Source organism: Sminthopsis crassicaudata, chromosome 5 (genome assembly GCF_048593235.1).
Source record: "Sminthopsis crassicaudata isolate SCR6 chromosome 5, ASM4859323v1, whole genome shotgun sequence".
In the NCBI taxonomy this organism is placed as follows: domain Eukaryota; kingdom Metazoa; phylum Chordata; class Mammalia; order Dasyuromorphia; family Dasyuridae; genus Sminthopsis; species Sminthopsis crassicaudata.
Window position 1 is genome coordinate 294,495,793 of NC_133621.1, and position 12,723 is coordinate 294,508,515.

General features: G+C 40.2%; 1 protein-coding gene and 1 long non-coding RNA gene across 2 annotated transcripts in view; one reads left to right on the plus strand and one right to left on the minus strand.

The window, feature by feature from the left end:
• TIMP3 (TIMP metallopeptidase inhibitor 3) overlaps nt 1–12,723 on the plus strand; it is a 61,113-nt gene that overhangs the window by 39,629 nt on the left and 8,761 nt on the right. Inside the window, exon 2 of the mRNA XM_074271514.1 lies at nt 6,575–6,657. Within this exon, the coding sequence (XP_074127615.1) occupies nt 6,575–6,657 (83 nt within the window). The remainder of the gene's footprint in view (nt 1–6,574; nt 6,658–12,723) is intronic.
• LOC141544872 (uncharacterized) overlaps nt 8,141–12,723 on the minus strand; it is a 69,328-nt gene continuing 64,745 nt past the window's right edge. Inside the window, exon 4 of the long non-coding RNA XR_012482828.1 lies at nt 8,141–8,521. This is a non-coding gene — a long non-coding RNA (uncharacterized LOC141544872). The remainder of the gene's footprint in view (nt 8,522–12,723) is intronic.

Below are 12,723 nucleotides of genomic sequence, written 5' to 3' on the forward strand. Positions count from 1 at the left end.
ATTGAAAGGGGGAGAACAAAATATTGACAAGAGTCTCAAAAGTTGTGCAATGTGGACTTCCCACCTTTGCAAAGGGGTTGGATAGAGCTGCCATTGCCATCCTATTTTTTAAACTATAGGATTCCCTGGTATTATAATGTGAGTCTATAGCAAATCTGACATCTTTTTAGAATTAGACATAAAGGAACTTTGTAATCTTTCTAGATGACCAATATCCTCAGCAAAATCCCCAATAAACTATAATCTGGATTTTGGGTTAGAGGATTCCTGGGTAGGTTAAATCTCTGCTGTGATATTTGCTGTGTGAATTTAACAAGTCATTACATCTCTCTAGACCTCCTTTCCTCATTTACAAATGAAGGGGTTGCCTAAGATGAACCCTAAGGTCCTTTCTACATCTATGTTTTAAATCCTATTCCCCTAAGAAGGTAATTTATGAATCTCAAGGTAGCTTATTTCATTGCTGGACAGCTCATTGTTGGGAAGTGATCTTACCTAGCTGGATGCTGGTCTTCCCTATTCTTCAAGAAGGCTGAGTCTCTTCCTTATAATATCTTTCAACTATCTGAATGCAGCAATTCTGTTCCTTTATAGTTCTTCTCTCCAAGAGAAGATAACTCCTTGAAGAAAATAACTTCTTATTCTTGCCTTTGTTTTTCTGGTGCCTGATGGTTATTCAATGCCTACTGTACAAGGTAGTAGGACATAGAGGAACAAAAGGGAAAAGATGCCTGCCCTCAGAAAATTTGTATTTTGCTTCGGGAGATTGCAGCATAAATAGGTTTTTAAAAAGAATGATAAATGTGTGTTTATTTAGTGATGATTATGGGGAGGGGAATAGGACATGGACCTAACCACATAGAAAGTAGTGTTTCGTGTCTATCTTGAAGGATATTAAGAGAGAGAAATGAGGATGGAGGACATTTTAGGCAGGGGGTTGAGGGAGGAAATGCTAGATGAAAGAAAAAGTAAGAAGGCATGATTAATTCGCAGGGTAGATGGTGGAAATGTTCCTCACAGGAGTAGATAAAGAAAAGCTGGAGTCTTTTAGAGGAGTGTATTTTATTTCTCTTTTAAAATTTTTTTTAGATGAGTGTATTTTCATGGAGTCAGAGCTAGATTCAAACCTGGTTCTCATGTAGGGGAAATGCTGTTTTGGGGGGCTGGAGTAGTTGGCCTTTTAGCCCCCTAGACTGCTGGAGAAATGGGAATTTAATTATATGTCTTAGTAAAAGAGGTCTGGATTCAATTGACAGGAGATGGGGGTGAGGAGGGTGGGGGATCTGGGAGATGCAGCCCCTCATTGGGTGTCTGTATCCCCTTTGAATATGCTAATTCATAGCATGTGGAAAACCTCTGGAAACAGACTAATAGGCACATTGGCAGTGGGGTTCTGTTTTGCCACCAGAATTCCATTTCTGTTCAAAGCCTGGACTGCCTGCCGTCCACATGGGGATTCAAAGTCAATAAAGTAATGATTTTATAGAGGGGAAGAGTGCCAAAGAAATGCCTCCCCTTCCCCCCTCCTGCTGGGACTGAGAACCAGAAGGGAGAGCTGGGCTTGGAATTAGGACCCCCTGGGATTCATAGCCCAGCTCTGCTTCTTGGTGGCTATGGGACGGTGATCGAGTTCTAGGTCCTAAGATACGATTTGGGCTAAGATACGATTTTTGAGGTTATCTTAATTCAATGGATGGACTCTGTACTAGGCACAAATTTATTATTTATTGATAGCATTATCATTATTATTATACTAGGTAGGACCAGAGACTGGGCCTGTTATTTCATTACTATCAGGAACTTCTAATTAAGCTTCAGTTCCCTCATTTACAAAGCAAGAGGATTTTTAGAGACAAGGAAACCCATGATGGAAGGCAAAGTGATGTGACTTGTCCAGAGTGGCCAGGTCAAGAAACCGAGGTCTTATCCTAATCAGTTCTGCTCTTCTTTCTTTTATGCCCAAAGCTCCTCTCAGGACTGCCATACTATTCTAGGAAAAACAACTAAATGAAACCTTTGAGCTGTGACTTCTAAAACTGGATTCCAGCTACCAGTTGGGTCAGAGATCAAGAATTGGCAAGGAGGAATAGGTTTTGTTTGGGGGAGATGGTACTTCTCATCTATCTATGTCCATATAGAAGTGACCATTGGTGGAGAAAAAAGATTCTAGACTTCAGAATATCTGTCATTTCTATGCAATCTGAGAGGTGGTAGGGTGAGTGGAAACAGAGCTGGAGCTAAAGCTCTGGGTTCAAGTTTTGCCAACAGAATCAGCACGGTTTGGCCATAGCCAAAAAGCTAGTAGATAATAAAGATGTGATTTCTCATGACTTGAGAGCCAGTGTTTCTTTCACTGTGATGCATTGAATGTTTCTCGAACAAGAAAACATTGTTTGGGTAAGAGCTTGGTGAACTTTGCTGGGATGGGAGCAAGGGAAGGAAAACCTGAGGCTGTGCTTCTTCCCGTTATCGACAGGGCTTTTGCTCATATGTATGACCTCATTTCTCTTTGGGATCAGGATGTTTGATCACACGTACCCCCTTCCTCAACTCCATAAAGTAAGTTGTATTTGCAAAGACATTGGGGATCGTAGGTCATCTGCTTTGCTCCCTCTTTTTACAGAGGGGAAACTGAGAGTGTAAGAGCTTTTAAAGATTTAATATGATTAGAGGATATGCTATAAAGTTGGAAGGAAATTTGAGCCATCCAGTCCTAACATTTCACTTTACAGATGGGGAAACTGAGTCTTAGATCATAGAATTGAAGATAGCAAAAGGTGTCTATTTTGATTTTTTTGTTTTAGTAACAAGAAAACTGAATCCCAGATAGGACATAGAGATTTTAAGTCCAGAGCTGAAAGAAACCTCAAACACCTTTATTTTTTACAGCTTAGGAAACTGAGACCCAGAGATGTTAAGCCCTTACATGAGAATTGGTATGAGCTTGGGTATCAGATTTGAATTTGAATTCCAGCCTTCTGACTTTTTTCTCTGTCTTATACATATAAAAGAGTCTTAGTGGCTGCTTGTTGAGTGATTGTTAAAAGTATCACATGAAGATGAGGGGTGACGGTAATGTCTGTCATTGTAACAAACAAATAAACCAAAAAATGAATTTAGCTTCTCTTTCCCTACTTGCCAAGCTTTCCTGATAAAGTCCATCCTTTTCTGTCTCAACCTTCCCTTGTCTTGCAGACGTCTCAGAGATGAATCCTTGTGGACTCTGAGTGTGGAGTGCTCCGATGGTCACTTGGGTGGGTTTAGGAGGTCTTGGGTGGTGGTCTGACCAATTCAACTTTGAAAATATCTACTTGCCCAAAAGTTGACACTGCTAATGCTGACTCCTCCTTTCTTGGAGCCCCTGAAGTCTTGTCCTCATTACCAAAGCATGTGTGGAGGATCATAAGCTCAGCTTGCATCTGGGTTACTCTTTATACTTTACACAATCCTTCTCAACTCTCACGGTAACCCTGTGAGGTACACAGAATATAAAAACATTTCCATCTTACAAGAAACTCAGCCCCACAGGGAAGTGATGTCTCTAAAGCCAGAAGGCTGTTCAGGAGCTTAAATCAAAGGCCTGAGACGGGACTTCCTCCTCCTGTGAGAAACTGAGGCTGGGGGAGGTTAGAGGGTCATTGATCTAAAATTGGAAGGGACTCTGAAGGCCCTGTAGTTCCCTCTTCTCATCTGACAGATGAAAAGACCAAAGTTTAATCTTGCCCAATATAACATAGGGAACACCCTTCGGACTCGGGTTTCTAGCCTCTGAATCCAGCACCCATTATTCAACAAGCACCACAGTACTTCCTTACTGCAAACCACTTTGTAAGCCTTTAACTGCTACATAAACACAGGGGCCAAGTTGATGGGAAGTCTGAATGTCAGTTTAGATATGATATGACAGGTAACAGGAAACCTCTTGAGGCTGCTGAGTAGGAGAATGTCATGACAGCTCTATTTGAAGGAGTATTTATTCTGGGAGCAAAGACGTCGCCCGGCTGCAGCAGGGAATGAGTGAAGGACTGGGATGGGGGGAGGAGGGGAAGTAAAGGAAAGAGGTTAAAAATAACATCAAAATTGGAAAGAAAAAAGACATAGTAGAAAGAAGGGTCAGTGGGATCATATGGAATTAGGTCAGAGTTTGAGTTCCAGATGATGCTATCTACTATGACCAAGGCTTCTAACTTTCCTGGGTCTCTATTTTTCTACCTATTAAATGGGTCAGTAATACTTTACTATTTATCTTTATTTCCTAAAGTATAAGGTAATACTTTACCATTTATCTTTGTCCTAGAGTACACAGTAATACTTTACCATTTATCTTTTTCTCCTAGAGTATACAGTGATACTTTACCATTTATCTTTATGTCCTGGAGTATACAGTAATACTTTAGCATTTATCTTTATCTCCTAAAGTATACAGTAATACTTTGCCATTTATCTTTATGTCCTAGAGTATACAGTGATACTTTGCCATTTATCTTTATCTTCTAGAGTATACAGTGATACTTTGCCATTTATCTTTATCTTCTAGAGTATACAGTGATACTTTGCCATTTATCTTTATCTTCTAGAGTATACAGTGATACTTTGCCATTTATCTTTATGTCCTAGAGTATACAGTAATACTTTACCATTTATCTTTATGTCCTAGAGTATACAGTGATACTTTACCATTTATCTTTATGTCCTAGAGTATACAGTGATACTTTACCATTTATCTTTATGTCCTAGAGTATACAGTGATACTTTACCATTTATCTTTATGTCCTAGAGTATACAGTGATACTTTACTATTTATCTTTATGTCCTAGAGTATACAGTGATACTTTACTATTTATCTTTATGTCCTAGAGTATACAGTGATACTTTACTATTTATCTTTATGTCCTAGAGTATACAGTGATACTTTACTATTTATCTTTATGTCCTAGAGTATACAGTAATACTTTGCCATTTATCTTTATGTCCTGGAGTATACAGTGATACTTTACCATTTATCTTTATCTCCTGGAGTATACAGTGATACTTTACCATTTATCTTTATCTCCTGGAGTATACAGTGATACTTTGCCATTTATCTTTATCTTCTAGAGTATACAGTGATACTTTGCCATTTATCTTTATCTTCTAGAGTATACAGTGATACTTTGCCATTTATCTTTATGTCCTAGAGTATACAGTGATACTTTGCCATTTATCTTTATCTCCTAGAGTATACAGTAATACTTTACCATTTATCTTTATGTCCTAGAGTATACAGTGATACTTTACCATTTATCTTTATCTCCTAGAGTATACAGTGATACTTTACTATTTATCTTTATGTCCTAGAGTATACAGTGATACTTTGCCATTTATCTTTATCTTCTAGAGTATACAGTAATACTTTACTATTTATCTTTATCTTCTAGAGTATACAGTAATACCTTAGCATTTATCTTTATTTCCTAGAGTATACAGTGATACTTTACCATTTATCTTTATCTTCTAGAGTCTACACTAATACTTTACTATTTATCTTCATATCCTAGAGTATAAAATATCACAGAGGTTGCTGTAAGGGACCACAGAGGCTAGTTTGTAATCTAATTCCCTCTTTACATAAATAAAAAAACTGAGGCACAAAGAGTCTAATGAATTTGCTTAAGATCACATAACTAGTGTCTGAAATGGGATTTGAACTTTGCTCTTTTGGATACTAAATTCAGAGGTCTACCCACAATACTGTTGTGTTTTCAATTATGAGAAAAGCAATTTTATATACTTTATAGCAGGGGTTCTCAAACTACAGCCCACGGGCCAGATGTGGCCCACTGAGGACATTTATGCAGCCCGCCACATTATGGCAAATGGGCTAAGGGGCAGAGACAGAATATGAGCTTTTGTTTTTACTCTAGTCCGGCCCTCCAACAGTCTGAGGGACAGTGAACTGGCCCCCTATTTAAAAAGTTTGAGGACCACTGCTTTAAAGTGCCACAGTTATTATAATCCCTTTTGATGATAGTGGGAAAGCACTGATTTTTTTGAAGTCAGAGGCCCTGCGTTCAAAGCCTGCCTCAGAATCACTCTTCCTTCGTGGACCTCAGTTTCCTTCTCTGTAAAATGAGGGGTTTGGACTCGGTGATCCCCGAAGTCTTTCAGCTCTAGACCCCATGAAAGGTTTTCATTGTGTTATAGCTCAGAAGCCTGGAAAGGATCCACGTGGCATTGCTTCATAGGAGGGATCAGTGATACTGAGATCCAATTTTTTTTTTTCAAAACAGTAAACAGAGCTACAAGGGTACACAATTATCCAGGGAGAAAAGCCGAGGTGCTGAGCTATGACTTATTTGTGGAATACTCTTGGACAATGCCAGTTTTCCCTTTCTCCTCACTCCCTTCAGAATCTTTGCTCATGTAAACAAAATCCTCTTTCCAGTTGGCTCCAAAAATACAAATGTAATTCCAGAGAAACTTGGGGCTGGAGACCTCACCCTGAGACACTCACTCGTGGGGTGTGGAGTCGATTTCTTTGTCATTGGAAATCTCTAGTAAATAGCCTTTTCCATGTTTTTCTCTTGTTCTCCAGTGATCCGTGCCAAGGTGGTCGGGAAGAAGCTGGTGAAGGAGGGACCCTTTGGGACACTGATATACACCATCAAGCAGATGAAGGTGAGTGGGGTTGGCCCTCTGAGAGGTGTCTGCCCCTGGCCTCGGTTTACCCTCAGTCTCCAAGCACCCACAGCCCTAACTCTCCATCCCACTGGAGGTGTAAAGAGAATGTCCAAGAGTAGTGATGACTCAGTAAGAGAATAGGGTGGTGTCATGGAAAGAGTATTCAGCTGGGAATCCATAGTTCTGGCTTAGCTGCTAATGAATTGTGTGACTTGGTACAATTCACTGCAGATAAGCTGGAGGGACTTGGGGGTCAAGCACTGAGTTAGATGCTGCTGCATTTAGGAATTCAACACATTTCTCTTGACTGATACTTAGATCTCTAGACAGCTCTCTGGGACCAAAAGTCAAAGAAGGTGCCGGACCTTTACTGTAAGAGAACTTTTTTTTCTAAGAGTTCTCTGAGCCAGTAAAAATCACTGCTCCAGATCCTCCCTGATGCTATCTATGCTGGGAACATCAAGGAAAAAAAATAGATTTTGTCCACAAAAGGGCTTCTGTTCCACATTCTATATACTTAGTAAGCTAAGTTTTTTTCTTTGTTTTATTCTTTAAATGATTTATTTTTAACATTAATTAAATTCTTTGAGTTTTAAATCTTTCCCTTCTACCCATTGAGAAGGCAAACAATATATTATTCACAGTGGGAAATCATGTAAAACATTTCCATATTAGCCGTGTTGTAAGAAAAAAAGGAGAGTGAGATCATTTTACATAATGCACATCCATTCTCTCAGCGTTTTTTATCACGAGTCCTCCAGAATAGTCTTGGATCACAGAGCTAAGTAGCTAAGGTGAGGCTTACTTTTAAATACTGTTTCACTGATGGACTGATTCATTCTAAGAGGGAGTTACCCTAGTATTGTCTTACTCTGTTGATAAATATTCAGTGGACAGCTACAAGTTTACCATAGGGCCGGGTCTGTGTCTTAATTCCTTCTGTGGCAGCAACTTTTATGTGCTAAATGAATCAACAAAACTTTGCACACCTCAAAACTTTATCTAAATGCTAGCTGGTATTATTAAATAGATGTATAAACAGTCACATAATTATTTTTTACTCTGGATCTCGAGTTCCAAGCATAAAACTCCCCTTTAACCTTTCAAATTGTCAACTTCTCTGCAGCTTATAGTCATAAATAATTGTTATTATTATATGGATGTATAGGCAAACATACTTTTTTATTCTGGATATCACATTTCATCATTGTAGGGAGCTCCGAGCATAAAACTCCTCTTTACCCTTTCAAATCAGCAACTTCTCTGCAGCTTACAGTCATGAACAGTTGTCTGGGGACATGAAGAGATTAGGTAACTTTGTGGTCACACAGCCAGTAACGAACCCAGGGATTCTTGACCCCAAGTAGGCCCTCCATTCATCCCGGCCTTTCTTCCCCTCCATATGGAGGTTTACAAGTAGCTGGTGAATGAAGGAAGGAAGAGCTGGGCTTTGAGCTGGCTAAATCTTAGATGTGGGGGGCTGGCAAGCCATTTTCAGAACTCCTCTTTTCTCTCTGTTGGGTCTCTGTGAATGCCCTGGTGTCCATGCAACCACGGGGTGGTAAGTAGCCCTTCTGGAATGTATCCCTCCCCTCAGATTTCACATAACCTGCCTCTTCAAATCTTATTTTTTGAATTTCTGGACATACCCATTGACCTCTGGTTATGTAATGTTGAAAATCCGCCCTGGCTTGCTTCCTTTGGCTGGACAGCCCTGTCTTGAGACTAGTTTATATCTTTGTAGAAGGCGGCAGTGATGAGGGAGTGCCGGTGTGGGGGCTGGTGTGGGGAATTGGGAAACAACAAACCGAGAGCGCCCGCCTCTCCCCTTTTAAAGGCCTTGGCAGTGGTCATAGCAAATCTGAAATGAATTAGACAAAGCAGAGTGTCAAAAAATGCCCGCCCCATAACAATCTCCTTTTTTTTTATGAGGTGCTTCTGAGCCAGCAGCAGAACTGTTGGGAATGGGATGAAGCTACCTCAAACCCCTGGGACGAGGGTGATCTCGGGGCCACGGCGTACCCTTGCCTACCTTGGGGGCCCGAATGGGGGGAGATGCTTATGCTTCTTTTCCCGCCATATAGAAATGGAAATGGGTTGGTCTTTGAGTGAATCTAAGCAATAATAGAAAGAGTTTATTGCATACATCGAATGATTTCAGTCAGTCTTCCCCAGAAAGTCTCAGATCAGAGATGGCTGGGTGTACCCTTTTATAGCCTAGCACAATGGCTTTTAATAAATACTTGTGGATGACCACACCTGCATCACAGTGAAAAAACTGACAAAAACAAGGAAACAACAAATGTTGGAGGGACTGTTGGTGGAGCTATGAAGTGGTCTAGCGATTCTGGAAAATACTTTGGAACTCTACCCAGAAAGTTACTAAATCGATTAATGAATATGTGGAGGAAATGCTCACACTCTCTCATCCAGGGGGAGAACCAGAGGTTCTTAATCTGTTTCATGGCCATCGTTGGTGAATTGGGTGGTCTCTGCACCCCTTTCTCAGAGAGTCACTTTTAAATGCACAAAACAAAATTATTACCAATTCCTAAAATAATTTAGTGGGGCACAATGGATAGAGCACCAGTCCTGGAGTTCAAATCCATCCTCAGAGATTTAGTAGCTAGCTGTGTCACTCTGGCCAAGTCACTTAATCCCAATTTCCTCTCCCCCCAAATATAGTTAACAAAAGTAAATTTTTAAAAAGTTTAAAAAGTTGAGTATTAAACTTCCATCTCATGTCAATTATTTCATAGCTTTGTGGTCTTGGTCAAATTACTTTATTCTATTGCCTCAGTTTCCTTATCTTAAAGTTAAAACTTCCTAGCCTTGTAAGGAGGCTCACATGAGATAACTTAATGGAGCCTGGACTTATGATTTCATAGGCAGAGAACTCCCAGAAGTGCAAACTCTTTCTATCAATGCAGGTAGGCACCTTATTCTGTATCTCATAGTCTTGGAGAGACGCTTAGACCAAAATTTCTAAAACTGTGGGTATGTGACTCCATAACTAAGTCTGGGGATCAAGATATTATGATGTATTATCAATCAGTGTTTGATTTGTATACCTATTTTGTATTCCTATGTACCTGGAATCACATACAAATTTTTCTGGCAAAAAAAGGGTTATGGGGAGAAAGAGTTTAAGAAACCCTGTCTTAAATGATTTAGAACTTAAATGACTTGCCCAAGCTCATACATTAGTCTATGTTTAGAGCAGAATTTGAATCCAATTCTTTTAAGACCAACTCTACTGTTTTTTTGAAATGTGGGAGGTAACCTTGTTTCTTTGTTCAACTCTTTGTAAGTCTTACAAAGAACTTTGTAGCTCTTTAAGCCTCAAGTGTTGTTATTATTCTCTAGCTTTGGGACCCTCCATTGAAGATCCTCCCAGAATGCAATCCTCCTTCCTATAGAGAATTCTGTACATCGTCTGCAAACTTTTAGCCTGATCCTAGAAGCTTCTCATAACAAGGTTTTTACTGCCCTCAAATTAGAGAAGCTCAATTTGGAATCAACAGAGAAAGGAAATCTGTCTTCCTCTTCCCCATCCTGTTTCCACCTGCTCTTCTCCTGAGTTATTTCACCATCCTTTAAAGAGCATGAAATAATTTGGCATTAGCTGACTGAGAATCATCCAGGGTCTGAGTGACTGTGGGAAAGCCTCTTCCTCCCCGCCTGGAAAATGAGTAGGTGGGCTTAAATGACTTCCAGCACTAAATCTATACCTTGGGTTTGAATCTTGCTACTTCCACTCACAGTCTTGCAATGGGGGTGGCCTTTCTGAGCCTCAGTTTCCCTAGTTGCAAACTGAAGGGGTCCGTCTCAATGACCTCAAAGGTCCCTTCTTGTATTAATAGGGAATGAACAGAGTTTGGCTGCGGCCCACTCACCAGCCACTTAGCACTTCCTCTGTGATTTTTGCCAAGGGTGTATCAGAAAAAAATATTGTCAGAGGAGAGACAAGTCCCATGTGTGTGTTGGCAGGAGCTTGGGGCCTGTCTGCAATCGCTTTGTTCCATTGGATTAGTGAGTCTGCCCCAGAGTCAGCCAGGGTGATGAAGGGCTCCTCCCAGCAGGATTAGACGGAGCCTGGACGCAGGACAGAATGACCATACTTTTTATTTTCCAATAGAGAGTAGTCTTTCTTGACATCTCCCTAAGTGGAAATAGGAGAGAGATTTTCTTCATGAAAATCTCTAGTCTTGCTCCTTCCCTCCTGCCTAGTTCTGACTGCTAGTCTACTCCCAAAACTTCACCTTGGGGCTGTGACAATTTCCCCGGGTCTCAGTCGCCCTATTTGTAAAATCATAGTGTTGGTCTATATGCTCTGAGTCTCTTCCAGTGCCATATTTAAGTCATGTAGCATCTCCTGGTCTCTGTGGTTTCCTCTTTATAATTGGATTAGAGGGTCTGGGGGGAGTACCTTTTCACTCTAAATCAGTGGCCATAAATATCTGTAATCAGACATTCTGGAAAGAGCAGATGATGTCTCAGTGGCAAGGGTCAAGAATTGAGGGGAATTAGGTTGGCTACGAAACCCAATCTGGTGATTAGTTGTGTCTCAATCCCAAGGGTTCATGGGGCAGGTGAGAGTGATAGCTGCCAGGAGGTGTAGCCCTAATCTGGCCAAGCCTTTATCTCTCCCAACAAGACCGTGAGAAAACGGTCCCCTTTGCTGGGAGCTGTTGTTCTCTGGAAAAGTCTCTCGGGCCTTTGGTTGTGGGAGGGGTTGCATGTGTGGGACAATGTGTCCAGGCTGGACCGTGGGGCTGTCCCAAGGAGCAGGACACTGACTCATGCATTTCACCCTGACCTTGGGCAGGAAGGCCCCCCAGGCTAATCTGTTTGGCTCTAGCTGTGCTGGCTTCCTACCTTCAGCCTTTTCTTCAAGCAAACATATAATTATAACAAATAGTAAATATATAATTATATACAATATCTATAAGAATGAATCTCTTTTGAAGTTTGACCTTCCTTCTGGGCAGCTCCCCTCAGGTGCCAGAGATCTACCCCAGCCTGTACCCTGTACTGGCTCCATCATGGGACCCATTCCAGATGTAGCTTTGGTCAATCATTTCAGCCTCATTTTCCTGATCTAAAAAAAAAAAAATCGGTGCTACTTGTATTCCCTATCTCTTGGGACTCTTGCAGGGAGAGGCTCTGTAAACATAATCTCTTGGAGAATAGATAAGGTCTACCTCTTCTGACAAAATGTAAGTTCTTTGAAGGCAGAGGATATATGATGTTTTTTGGTCTAGACAAGAAATGACTTTTCACTTATTTAATCTGGGGCACATAGTAGGTGCTTAATAAATGCATATGAGATTGATTTTTATTCTTATTCTATATATCTCCCTCTTTCTCTAGTTAGAGATTACATATATATGTAATATATAGTTATATATTATATATGTAATATATATATCATATATATCAATATATGTCATATATATCATCAATATATGTCATATATAGCAATATATAATATATATATCAATATATGTAAACATATATATCAATATATGTAAACATATATAAACATGTATAAAATACATATTTGAGAGAATTATAAATATGTACATATATTTATAATTAAGGACCTCAAAATGCATCTCTTCCAATCCTTCCCAGTCCCCTCAGCATCATCCTTGAGGTAAGGACTCTTTAACCCCACATATCCACAGCATCCCTCAAATCATCCCCCTTTTCTCCATTTCATCTTCTCTCACCTGGACTATTGTAAACTTTGCTCTCTCTCTCCAGGATCCACTAATCCAACTCCCAGGCATTTAATTTGCAATACCTTAGGGTCTACAAAGCACTTTCCTCAAACAATCCTTTTGTTAGATTCAAGTATTATTATTGTTATCCCCATTTAACAGATGAAGAAACAGAGGGTCAAAAATTTCAGCTGAATTCAACAGGTCCACGTTTTTACTGCCAGCTCCTGTACTCCTTGAGGGCAGTGTCTGGCTCATAGTCAGCCTTTAAATCCTTTTTTGACTTGACTTATCCCAAGTCCTACAGCTTAAATAGAGGATTCCTGACTGGTTCTTT